The 13,290-nt window shown below is 34.2% G+C and overlaps 1 protein-coding gene across 5 annotated transcripts in view; it reads left to right on the plus strand.

Moving 5' to 3' along the window:
* The window catches only part of Schip1 (Schwannomin interacting protein 1), a 43,877-nt gene extending 30,635 nt beyond the window's left edge, over positions 1-13,242 (plus strand). For 3 of the 5 annotated variants that reach the window (XM_031991806.2, XM_031991807.2, XM_031991808.2), the window contains exons 8-11: positions 3,275-3,386; positions 4,840-5,204; positions 5,728-5,939; positions 7,398-13,242. In XM_031991806.2, coding sequence (XP_031847666.1) covers positions 3,275-3,386; positions 4,840-5,204; positions 5,728-5,939; positions 7,398-7,575 — 867 coding nt within the window. In that variant the 3' untranslated portion in view covers positions 7,576-13,242. The other 2 variants (XM_031991809.2, XM_031991810.2) reach the window with 2 other exon arrangements.
* Positions 13,243-13,290: the final 48 nt, after the last annotated feature.

Below are 13,290 nucleotides of genomic sequence, written 5' to 3' on the forward strand. Positions count from 1 at the left end.
TATTAATGAAGTTTTGAGAGATTATAAAGTGAAAGGGAAGTTGTTAATTTTGGAAACATGGGAAGCAGCAGCAAAGCAAATAGGCATTATAAAAAGGACTCCCGATTTGTAAGGGACCTGTACACGTTCACTTACGATGACTTCGATCTTGTAAGGTTTATATTTTAATGTCGAACTGGCGAATGGCGATAAGATATTTATTTTCAATTAATTAGCTGGATAAGGTGGTTTGTAAATAGTGGTTTCACACTAAAGCTACTAGATGGGTCACAATGACCCATTCCTGATGTCTTCTTTTCGTAATTATTAAAAAGATAATAGATGTTTGTCTGAAAAGTGATTAAAGAAAGTGATTTAGCAATACGAAAACTGAATCGTAAATCAATTTGAGCCACAATAGATGCACTCTTGGAGTTTCTATCAAAAAATTTCAAAAAGTCAGTTTAACTGCTGGGTAGTTTTAGTGTTAAATATTAAGTTAGAAAAAGCTAAATAACGTAAAATCATTATAATACAATGAATAATTCTAATAGGTAATATTTTAAGTATTACGTAGAGTCCTTAAAATTATGAATTTCTACATATATAAATAAGATGATTAGCTATTTATTTTAATTAATATAGTAATGTGAATATAGAAAACAAAATTTCAAATAAAAATTAACTTAGCCATATGATACACGTTCGCGCACAAGAGAAAAGTAAACAGCCATAACAACTGCGAAAAAAGATCAAAAAAACATGTTCTGGTGATAAGTTGTCGACAATGAATGCTTTGTCTCACTGACCCTGCCCGACAAATTATTTCCTGCACTTGTTGTTCCGCGGAAGGTTAACGACCCAACCATTCGATACATAAAAAGGGGAAAGTGGGTCGTGACTGCTCAGCCGATAAAAAATTAATTTTGACATTCACGCGCGAGGTAATAACAGTGCGGAAAGGAAAGTTACGAAAGATTGGTAGGGCTCAATGCAAAGCAGGATCGGATTAACAGTGTTGAAACATTCTTCGCTCACTTTGGTACACTAATTAACTTTTTTGTAATACATAGGAACCTTCACGGGTGGAACGTGAAAATTTATGTTGCAACTAGACAAGAAGAAAAACAAAAGTTTTGTGGAAGAAATGTTACATATTTACTTACGAATTACTTGTAATTTAATTGTTATAAAGCCATTGCATTCTACGCAGTTTTACTCTATAAATATTTCAAAAACACATTTCACTGTTAATTTAGCTTGAGTATTAATGAAGAAAAGACAATTTTTCTTAATTTCTGATGTTTAAAATTTAAAAATGTATATTACTCATTTATTTTATAATAGTTTACAATTTTTATATTATACATAAGTAGCAGTCAAATTGAATTTATTTTTACCAGCCAGTAACTGAAGATGATAGAACTTATACTTTTTTCGTTTTAAATGCCAAGATTACCTTCATTATTTCAACTTTAACAACTGAAATCACTTATTTCCGTTAAGGTCATAAAATAAAACGCAATGTGTTTGAAATTGATTTTTAAATAGAATTCTATTTCTCGACGGACTCTCCAAACTTCAAGTGCTTCTATCATACTGAACTTAACCTTCGCCGTTCAATGAATCACTCTTGCTAAAGTGAACCATTCTGAATTCATTGTAGAAAATGCTTAACATTTATTCCACAGAATATTGAAATTTTAATAGGTCGGCCATCAGAACTTACATTACAGTTTACACCGAATAAAAGTTTTAACGAGCATGGATTCAAACCAATTTATAATGAAGTCATTTTTAAATAAATCGAAAAGAAAAATATTCTTTGAAAATTATAACTGACAATAAGAACCGTCAAATAAAATCAATAAGAATATAAATAAATATTAATTTCTATAAAATGCACAAATTTCATTTGTTTTAGTGAACCAATTATTTCTAAATTATATAAGAAATTTAAAAATATTTATTGAAAAGTTGCACGCAATCTGTAAATATTAATTTTTACACATACTATAAAAAACATGTTTTAACAACCCCTTAAAAGACCAAGAAATTATATAGTCAATTTTATTGAACACGATGCAGAAAATTTGAAATAAAAATTATAAGTGACTACAAATATTTCCAATTATAAATATTTATAACATAAAAATTGGATTTGAAGTAAATATCTTGATGGCCATACGTACAGTCGGCAGTCCCTTTTTATCAATGCTTTGTAATGTGCTGTATCGATTACCAAGCTGGCTTTCATTTCTGGGGTATCAGGATGATGATAAAGAGCCAGCCAAGGAACAGCCAAAGTCAGAAGAGATGACGATCGAATCGTTCCAGAAATCCGACGAAACGAAGGAACCTGAAAGGGAAGATCTTGTTATGCGATTCGATAGAGTTGTACGGGGAGATCCAAATGAAGCTTCTCAGGTGTGACTTCGGACAGCCATAGAGCGCCCCTAAGAATTTCCCAGACTGCCAATCGTAATCACTCTCTTAGAATTGAAAACAAAATAAAATTCTATTTCCTTCTTATTAAAAGACTATTATAAATTTCATATTTTTAAAAATACGAAATCTGTTTCACTAATATTAAATCTCATACAGAAATGTATTACCATATCCTAAAGACATATACCGTTCATAATAATTATAAAAATTCTAACTCTAAGAGAAGCTTTATTACCCCTCATTAAAATGAAGAAAACAATAACAACCTCGACTTCGTTTTTATTGTTGTTTCCAAGTTTAGAAAAAGAGTATCGACAGTTAAATGAAACAAATCAAATCGAATGTAACTATTTATGTAAGATTAAAAAATGGAATCTCTTTTACACACAAAAAACATTAAATATTACAAAACATTCTTATTCAAAACGAACTTTTTCTTTACCTCAAATTTCATGAAACAAACAACAGATTTAATTAGATATGTTAACATAAATTTGGATAATATTAAATACAAATTGTTACTAAAAATAATGGACCTCTTATTGATACAACTGTCATCAGCCTTGCAACAGAAAAGACATAGAGAGTGATGTGTAGGGGAAAATTTCTCGTCTCGTTAACTTGAAACAGGATCCATTAATCATACTTCCGGTATAATTGGTAGCGCATTACCAACCGGACACCGAAGAAACATTATGAATTTCATTAATGGTTTCGCTAGCATGAGAATAGGTTTTAATACAATGAATGGCGGACAACGGAACACGGGGGATTAAAGGCACACCAGGGAGATTCCTCCCCCTGAGTAACGGGTAATCACACTTCAGATTCCTCTGTCTGTTCACAGCGACGAAACGACCGTGAAGAGATCCGAAGGAGGTTGGCGATGGGTCCAGACGCTGACGACTTGCGCGCTGAACGCGGAAGAAAGCCGAGCCTCCAGTCGCGACTTCAAAGCGGTCGGTATCACTTCATCCCCTAACACCTGAGCTCTCTCGAAGATGTTTTTTCCACTACTTCCGAAATTTCTTACCATTAATGCTAGTACAAAAATAGCTAATTAATATATTGATAATACAAGTGATAATATTGTCTGTGAAATGGATTAAAAATGTTTCTTCACATTTTTTCTAAGGTTTTTTCATCATGAATTGAACCGAAAAAATTGCTAATTAACACATTCATAATACAAGTGATAATGTTGACTGTGAAATAATTAAAAAATCAATTTTTAAAGTGATATGCCAACGAGAAATATTTCTGACAAAATTATATGTGCTTTTAATATAATAAGCTGTTCTTAATTTAGAAAGTGGTTTATGTTGGGAAAAAGAGACATTACGAAAAATTTGTGTAAACTGGTGAAGAAATGTGAAATAGAATTTTTATAATACGCTAAAGTGTTTGCAGTGGAAACATTAGAGTTCATGTAGATACATTACTTAATTAAAATGATAATGTGAAATAAATTTAAAAATATTACAAATGTTGTATGTATTTTAAATTGTTTGGTGTCTGTTTATAATATTTGAGTATGTGAAATTAAAACGAAGTTGCAATATATTTTTTAGTAACTACTTTGGTTTTTTTAATGTAGAATTTCTGTACTTTACAAATTAGTAGATTGACCATTCCTGAATGAATTTTGTATATGTTTATATATTTGTATATTTTAATATCCTTATACATTTAAATTGAATTAATCCAGTTAATCGAATGTGCATTAAGTTACAATAATTATTTTCATTATTTTCAAAATAAAATTACCCTTTTATTTTTAATCTCTTACAAATTTTAATAGCCGATAGGGTTTTCCAAGAAAAATTTCAAAAAAGGTAGTCCATTATCAAAATTATATTATTAAATATCAAACATTTATGCAGATTCAGATTTGTATAGATTAATTCACAAAACAGAATGATAAAATTCCATATCTTTCGCATTCAATATTCTGGTACATCAAAAATCATTACATTAATAAAATAAGAGGTATTCACTTGTAATAAGTTATAATCAGTATCCAAATGTTGATAAAAATTTAGATAGTTCCAAACTATCTTATAATAACTGGAATTGAACAGAAATTTATTTCTTCCATTGAAGGTTTTCAAAGGATGAAGGTAAAACATTGAATATACCTTCATCAAAGATTCTTTATTTTATTCTTCTTTGCATGCTTGCATAACCCGTAAATACGTATAACGTACTGTCCTCTCAAAACGTAGAGTCTAGGCAAGTTCTCAATTTCTTAATACTGTAGGTGATCAGTGTACCTCAGTTCCAGCTTATTAGAAAGCTCTAGCGAACGTTAGTGTAATCAAATTTTCGTTTATTGAAATTGAACGAAGCAAAGACATCCAACAAATTTATACAGCGAGAAGAAATTTTGATAAAGGCTCCATCTTTCCACAGGCATGAACCTACAGATCTGCTTCATGAACGACACTGCTTCCGATACGGAATCGCCATGCTCGGAGAACGATTCCTCACCTGGAACCACGCCGACCTCCCTGAACTCAAAACAACAACAACAACACAAACAACAAATGCCAGTTAGACCTCAAGTACTCAGTCTTCCTCCATTGAGGCTCGACACGGGTTCGAATTCAGCTCCCATTGATGAGGCTGATTTCTTCGCCAGGCAAGCAAGGTTACAGACCGAGGCGAGAATGGCTCTAGCACAGGCCAAGGAAATGGCGCACATGCAGATGGAGGTCGAGAGACAAAGGCTGAAACAAAGTCCCATCACGGAGATGGTGCGATCCAGCCTTGAAAAAGTGGGTAAAATAATTATACTTTTTAATAATGCCTCTCTTTTATTTTACGTCGTGGAAGCGAGTTTATAATTACGGGTCGCATACCTTATTTGTAATGTTTGTCGCACCCCGCAGGACTCAACAAAGCTTTCACTCGTCACAATGTATTCTTTTCATAGGGTAAAATTAATAAAAGAAAGCGCAAAAGAGCGATCTGTAATATTTTGATGAATAGTAGTAGTATATTGATATAATCGAGATAGTATAACTAATTAATTCATGGTTATTGGGACTCAAGAATCTCTTGAGTTAAATAATTGATTACTTCATTTCTTTATGGTGTTACCCTATTCAGCAACAAAAATGAACTTAGTACTGTTACATTTGAATGATACTATATTTTAAAAATTTGTGCTTTTTTGTTTTTTATTATACAGAAGATACAATTAAAGATATAGTAAAGAAATGAAAAGTGAAAGCTGAAAAATTTGATATTTCAACCACGTTCTTTCGGTGTAAATGAATTTTCTATTACCACTCTCAGGTCGGCGTTCAATTGGGCGAGGACAGACGGAGGCTGTCTCGGGTACTTCTGACAGAACTAAATGTCGCGCAGCTGCAAGTGGTGGCAAACGACCTGCACGCTAGAATTGCGGCTTTGAATGAGGCCCTAGTCGAGGGATTGCTGAGACGAGACGATCTGCACATGGAACAAGATTCGATGCTCGTTGATATAGAGGATCTCACCCGATACCTGTAAGTTTCACTTCATTAAAACTGAACTATTCGTGACGTACTCCCTTCTCTTCTTCTCCACGTTAGAACGAAGTAGGTCTTTCTACGCAATTAAGGATACAGAAAAGAAGGAGAATGTTAGTGAAAAGACGCATGGCCCATTTTTCTGAATGCAAAGTAGAACGAGAACTCTTAAGATAAAGTCGACGTTTTTCCGAGCCTGCACAATCACACTGTTTTCTGTTGTTTGAAACTCTTGGTTCCTTACATGTCAACTTCACACGAATGCTGTCTCAAAAATACTAACGTTTATGACTATGTCTTGCGCAGTTTGGTAAATTCAACTGGGAAACGATTCGCATATTAAATATGTTGAGTCAATAATTAAAAGTAATGAGAGTAACTAAAATTATATTGATTTTAAATTACAAAGTTTACCTGGAAATTTTATTGAAATTTGTAATTACAGAATATAAAATGTGCCACGTGAAAATCTTATATATATACAAATATATGTATATAAGATTATAATATATATTTAAAAAAAAATAAGTTAAAAAATTCTGATTGAAAAAAATTGTGAACACTTAAACGGTTCGGCTTTTATCTAAAATAATTGAAAGAAACATCATTTTTAAATAAAAGTGGAATTTCAGAAATCAACTTCTATTCTACTAATCATATTTTTGCAGTTAATTCAGATCTAAACGATACAAACTATGTTCTTGCACTTTTGCTTATTGCTATTTACTCATATAGACTTCGCTTCAAGTTAGGACATGACAATCATATTCACAGTTGCCCATGAACATAGGAGTAGGAATATAAAGATGAATATAAACTTACCTTGAATGGAAGAACTGACCGTTGTTTAAAGATACAGCGTGCAATATTGACGTCTACATTTGATTGTTTGCTTAACGACGCATACTTTGTACCTTTAATTATAAAAAACTGAACAAATTAATACTCATGTAATTCGTTGTTAAGGGTATTCACTTTTTTCAGTAAAAAAACAATCAATTTTCAATAAAATCATTCGAACTGAATTACACTTAATGAACAAAGTGCATATAATATACAGTAGATAAATGTTCATACGAAGTTAAGAATGCTGTTACTTTATTTTCAATTTATTAAAATTCTTAAGCGAAGCAATCAGTTTCTACTTGACCATTAAATTACTTCGAAAAATCTTTACTTTGCGCAAGGACACGCTATTCATAATACATGATCAAAGTAATCAAACTAATGAGTAACAAATAATTAACAAACAGCGGTCACATCAGCAAACCGTACCTTCCGTTCCTACATTTCTATGTCTATGGGATCGACGGAAATTGAATCTTACGGTAGTCGCTAACGCTCTATAGCACCCGCCAGATGCCTCATAGCTGTCTCCTCTTAACAAAAACTAACAACCTCCGTGGAAATTATGACGAACGTTGTATTTTCTGGCCTGGCCGCGCTAATAAACAGCTTCTGCTGCGTTCGCATGCACAGAGGCACCAAGCAGGAGGCCTTGAAGAAGAAGCAGAATGCGAGGGAACAGCAAATGGCGAACAGAAGTCACCAGCAAACCGCGACCGCGCAGACCAAGATGTCGTTGAAGCCGAAGCTGACGCACCGCAGTCTAGTCTCCCTGGTCAGGAAATAATGCGTGGCCACGAGACTGCGTGGTCTCGTCGGAATCTAAGCGAGCAGAACGAAGGACAGCACCAAGAAGAGGCGATGCGTAGAATATAGATCTCTTTGAAGACGCGAGAATTCGGGGACCGCAGATTCAGGCAACTGAAGCCGGTTCTCGACGTGAACGACGCGTCGGTGTCAATGTCGCTGGCTCTCGCTCCGAAATGCGATGGCAGAAAGCAAAAAGAAAAAAAGAAAGCGGCATTTGATGAATTCAATTCCGAGTATAAAAGAACGCAAATTTTCCAAAAGAGAAAAAAGTAGCAATTTCTTTTCGCGCGGAGTGGAACACAAATCTCGTTTTTCCGTTCTCCTCGCCGGTGGTCTGGCAAGAGATATACGTAACGCGGATGACACGATCGTCGCAGAGCCCTATTTCCTTTCTCTGACACCGGTCCGAGCGGAAATAAGGCATTTTCCAGAGTTTCCAAAGTTTTTACAGCTTCGTCGTTATCAATTGAAAGTAGAATATACGTACGTGCATATAATACATAGCCGGACAAGTAGCAACGAGGCAAGTTCCCTTTCCCCAGAGATCCTCGATCAAGGCGAGTCCGTTCGTCCGAATTGTTCGTAAGGATGATCCTAGAATACTTGGTCGATCTTCAACAATCTCTTAGGTAATCGTGCTAACGAAAAATAATCATTAAATGAGATATTTTCTTCGGAAAACGAAGGATCATAGAGAGAAAGGTGTTAGTTTAGTACCTATAATTATTCTAGTCTCCTTTTTTTATTTCCTGATTAGAGGCTGAGGCTGGCAGAGACGATTTGCATCTACTTTCTTCCGTACGCGCAATGATGAACCTGAAAATTTAAGCAAGATAAGCTTAAAAACTTAAGCAAGAAGTGCAACTTCCGAGTCTGAAATTTGTAACTTTAAATATATCATGGTTTACTATTGTTAATCTGCTGTGCAGTAAAAATAAATAGTAAGAAATGTACAAAGTACTGTTCTCAGTAATGTATAAATACTAACATGCTTGCCACTTTATGTCAGTTCATTTAAATGACCTCAACATTTAATATTTGTAATCCTTTCCTTCCAACTGCATTTTTTAAATCAACCATGTTTCAGAAGTTAAAAGTACAGCTACATAACGATAATAAACAATGATTTATTTCAATGTCAGACTCTAAAATCCTAGTTTACGCAACAACTAGATAAAAAAGTTACGTGTTTTATAAACATACACAACATTTTACAAAGAAATTCGTGTTGCTACTTTTATTCATCATAGTGTGCTTAAAAATTGATCGCTTGAAACAGAAGATATTTCTCGATTCAACATTCTGAGACTTTTTTTCATTGGCACGATTATATAACATACGATAAACCAGATTCGGTATCTGTCCAAGCATTGTAAGAGCATTCTATGTGTCCGATCTCCCTCCGCTCCGGTCACATATATCTTGCGGCCATGCATGCATGTGTTTCCCGAGTGTATCGCCTTTATATGATAGCGTTAAACGGTAGGCAGATCTCTTCTCTATGTTGTAAATAAGCGGACGCCGTGGCTCCATCAGCGAGTCTGATGCACGGGTTTTCTCCGTCGCCAATGAAAAACGGGTTCTTTGTTCTCCCTAGTCGAAGACGTTTCTCTTTCGGCGTCTTCCAATCCGAAACCAACTGACACAGCAGGTGGCGAGTTGATTCACCGGCAGATCAACCCATTCCCGTCTTGTAATTCATTAGACGAGGATCGTGATGGAAGAACGTCAATGCCGGTACCCAAACGATCTACGGTTATATGCCGATGTTCTATAATGACGATTAAACATGACAAATCTTTACGTGCTTTTTATGATTTCATTACTTTTACTTGATTCGTGTAATGTATTCGATAATAGTTCAAAGAAAATTCAAAAAATGATTATCTATGTACATATAAGACCAAAAACAAGAGTAAAAAGTTTGTTATTCGGATTTCGTTTACAAATTGTCAACGATTACTTTCTCTGAAGTATGACGACCTACTGATAGTCGCACGCATGAAGCTAAACATAAATATAAAAGAAAGACTTCGAAAACGAAACACTTTTTGCTCTTGATTTTGTGACTTCTGTTCCCATGAAAAATCATCTTTCAAGTTTTGTTGCATTTATTATTGAACACTTTATATAACGATCGCGTAATTTTAATAGCATTGACAATAGTATATAATATTTGATCAAAATCATAACATTCGGAAAACAGTGGTTTGATTTGTAGGAACTTTATATTTTTACTTTGTATCTTTGATAACATTATCGTGCGTGATGACGGGATCGTTGCTCCTCGAACGATATCATGCGTTAAAAAACTGACTTTTGTGTCACGAGAAATAAATCGCGTTACATTCGTAAATAGCTATTAACCATCTCGCGATTTATTTATTTCGTTACGTTCAGCTAAATGAATTGTTAGTAGCGCGTGCATAATTTCATAAGCGAAAGCTATGCATGTGATGCTAATCGAAAATTGTTCATTGCCACAGGCGCAAACTTCAAGGATTTAAGGTCACCGATGCGGTGTATGAAAAAACGAGAAAGCGATGGCACTACGTACACAACTTTACGAGACGTTGAGAAGTTTGGTTTCATAGTACAATTTCTTTCGATCAATTCGTCGTTAAAAGAGATTTCACATTCGCATTTATTACTTACAATTAGAAGTTAATTACCTTAAGAGAAAGTATAAGATGCGCTACTACGCCGATTATTGTACAAGAAATGCGAGTTTAATCGTTTGTACATACACGTAAATTAATTGCATGTAATTTTCTGTAAAAGTCTCGACAAACTATAACAGGATAATGTTATTCTATCACTTAACAGATTTCAATATATGTTTAAACAGGGATTAGCAAATCCCTTGAATATGTGCATAACCGATAACTCGGAGAGCCACGATTTCGAATTCAACTTTATTTTGTACAACATACTCGAAATGAAAAATCAACAGGTAAAATAAAATAACGCATGTGGAAAAGTAAGATCGAATATTTTGAGCAGCATAGTGTGATGTAAAGTTTCCATCGTTCCGTGTGTATATATATATATATTTTTATTACCGTTAATAAGTATAAAGCTTGTTTGTAATTTGTAATAATATCCGCTAACATAGCATCACCAAAGAAACGACTACATTCCTTTTTATATAACATAAACTAACGAGAATTATCAACGTCTTATTTAAATACTCTACTAATATCTTTTAGCATTAATTATTTAACTTCGTTCGTGTACTTATTTAAAGAATAATTCGTTGCTATAGTTTGTAAGGTTATTTACATTTTCTTCGTCTATTTACTCGTTTACGAGAAAGAGGTCGCTTTCAAAAAAACGATTTTTATTCAGCCATTCAATGTGAATCGTAACGACGGAAGAGAACGAAGAACAAATTACATATCCAGATATCAAACGCGGAAACGATTGAAGACGTGAGGAAAAGAGGACGATTAGTCTACAAACTCGCCATTAAAAAAATGTAATCGAATAGGAGAAACCGACTGATATTATACGATTTGAATTAAAATTCCTTTATCGACCGCCCGTTAAAACAATATAGACTTAGCGAATGTAATCAAAAGTATATATTATATATAAATATATTCGTGTATTTGAAATGGATTGCTCGAGTTTTGCATAAAAATATTCACGTACTGATTTTCATGTATTCATCATACTTAAGGACCTGTCAGATACAAAAACGATTGCAGGATATACATACATACATATTGCGAGTAACATATATACGAGTAACGAATTTTGAAGTCCCAGAATTTCATGTTTGTGCTACCTTTTACGTGAATCTCTCCATTGAGATAGTTACAAAGTTATAAGCGAAAAATGACAAATAAACGGCAGAACGTTCAATCTCCTAAAAGAACCCAAGATTACTCACCCGCATAAAATCATTTACTCTATTTAGACCTATTTACCATGCTCACCAAACGTGAGATATATTAGTTATTTTTTTCTAAAACATAATAAAAAGTACATACTATTACCGATCGACAAATTTTATATTATCAATTTTCATGCTCGTTCGTAAATTACCGAGATTTCTGTAACAATACCATGTACGAATGCTGAACTATTAATGATTATTCATTGTAGATAAAATTCAAACCAAAAGGTAAATTTGTCACAAACGGAAGCAGTCCAAACAGATTTATTATTTGTTACCCAGATGCAAGCAAAAATTTACAACCAAATTTTGAATCGAAATTTAAAACCGAATTTGTATGAAGAGCAACACAATCTTTAAACACTTAAGAAGACTCAAACGGTTAAATATTTTCGTATACTTACAAAAAACAGAAGCGAAACTATAATACACTTTGTTCGGTTATCTCAGAATTATTTCTGAGGGAGTAGAGAGAACTGATTAAGTCGTCTATCTCAGGAAATAATTTAAAGGTCGTCGACACATAGCGGATATGCAAAGAGGGCCCTTTCATTAATTCCAAACATCACCTCGACTCGTCAATGCATTATAAATGAGCAGCCACCGCTAATTAACTAGAAGCACATTCTAAGCCTTCTTGAGCCTTCTTAATAAATGACAAAAGCTTTCCACGAAAATGAACAAAAAAAAATGTTTTGCATAAAACGCTAAATGTTAAGATAAGTTCGTCACAATATCGATTATCGAAATACGTTCGAACGTCTACAATGAGGACGTGCTCATAAATCCGCAAACGAATCAATCAATTGATAGATTGTTTGCTCTTCGACGAAATGAAAGACTGAAACAATTCGATTGCAAATTGTTTTGTCTCGGAACTTGAACGACGAACTAAAATGTTAGATTACAATACAAAAAAAAAGAACTGTATATTATATGGAGTATTATTTTGTACTACATAAATCAATTACAAAAAAAACCCGGAACGAAGGAGGAAAGAAACTACAAAATTGATACACAACACACATGCACGAACGAACATACACACACGCACACACGCGCACACCACACGCAGCACGCTGAAAAGAGAGAAGAAAAAGAAAGAGAGAAATGGCAGTCGAGTGTATTGTCTTACCGTTAATACTATAAATATATAAAGATCATAAAATTTCGATCGTGCCCCGTTCGGGAGCGAGGGAGGTCGCCGGATAACAAGAGATCACAATGAATCTATAATGTCCGACGGGCTATCATTGAAATGATAATTCATATTCGGCGATGGTGGAAACGTCTAGACTCGCGTTAATTATCTACAAAATACTTTAATCGTAATATTAATTAATAATATACAGATTGTAAATAACTAAACAATAATAAAATATGCTCTAACAAGTTCTTCCGCTTATTCTTGCTTCCATCTCTTTCATTATCTCGCAATTGGCAAAAATTTGCTTTCCAGCACCCCCAGCCGCCGGAAAAATCCAAACGGGGGATGGCTAAAACGAGAAAGAAGGCACGGGGCAGTAGTCGGAAAATGGTGTTCTTATTTCTTTTTTTCTTCTTTTTTTCTCTCACTACGATCGATTTTAGCTCTCGCCGCTTATTGTTCAATCCAATGAATGACGTTACGGGTACCGAGCTTCCTTCCAAGTTCCGGAAGCTTCTTCGTTTTCTGGAGAAAGAAAGGAGAAAGGACAGGTGTGGATCGGTTGAGGACAAGGGGAGGGAGCACCATTTAAAAGAGTCTCACGCGTGAATACGCAGCTACTAACGAGAAGGATGCAGACGTTA

This window comes from Nomia melanderi, chromosome 2 (genome assembly GCF_051020985.1).
Source record: "Nomia melanderi isolate GNS246 chromosome 2, iyNomMela1, whole genome shotgun sequence".
Taxonomy (NCBI): domain Eukaryota; kingdom Metazoa; phylum Arthropoda; class Insecta; order Hymenoptera; family Halictidae; genus Nomia; species Nomia melanderi.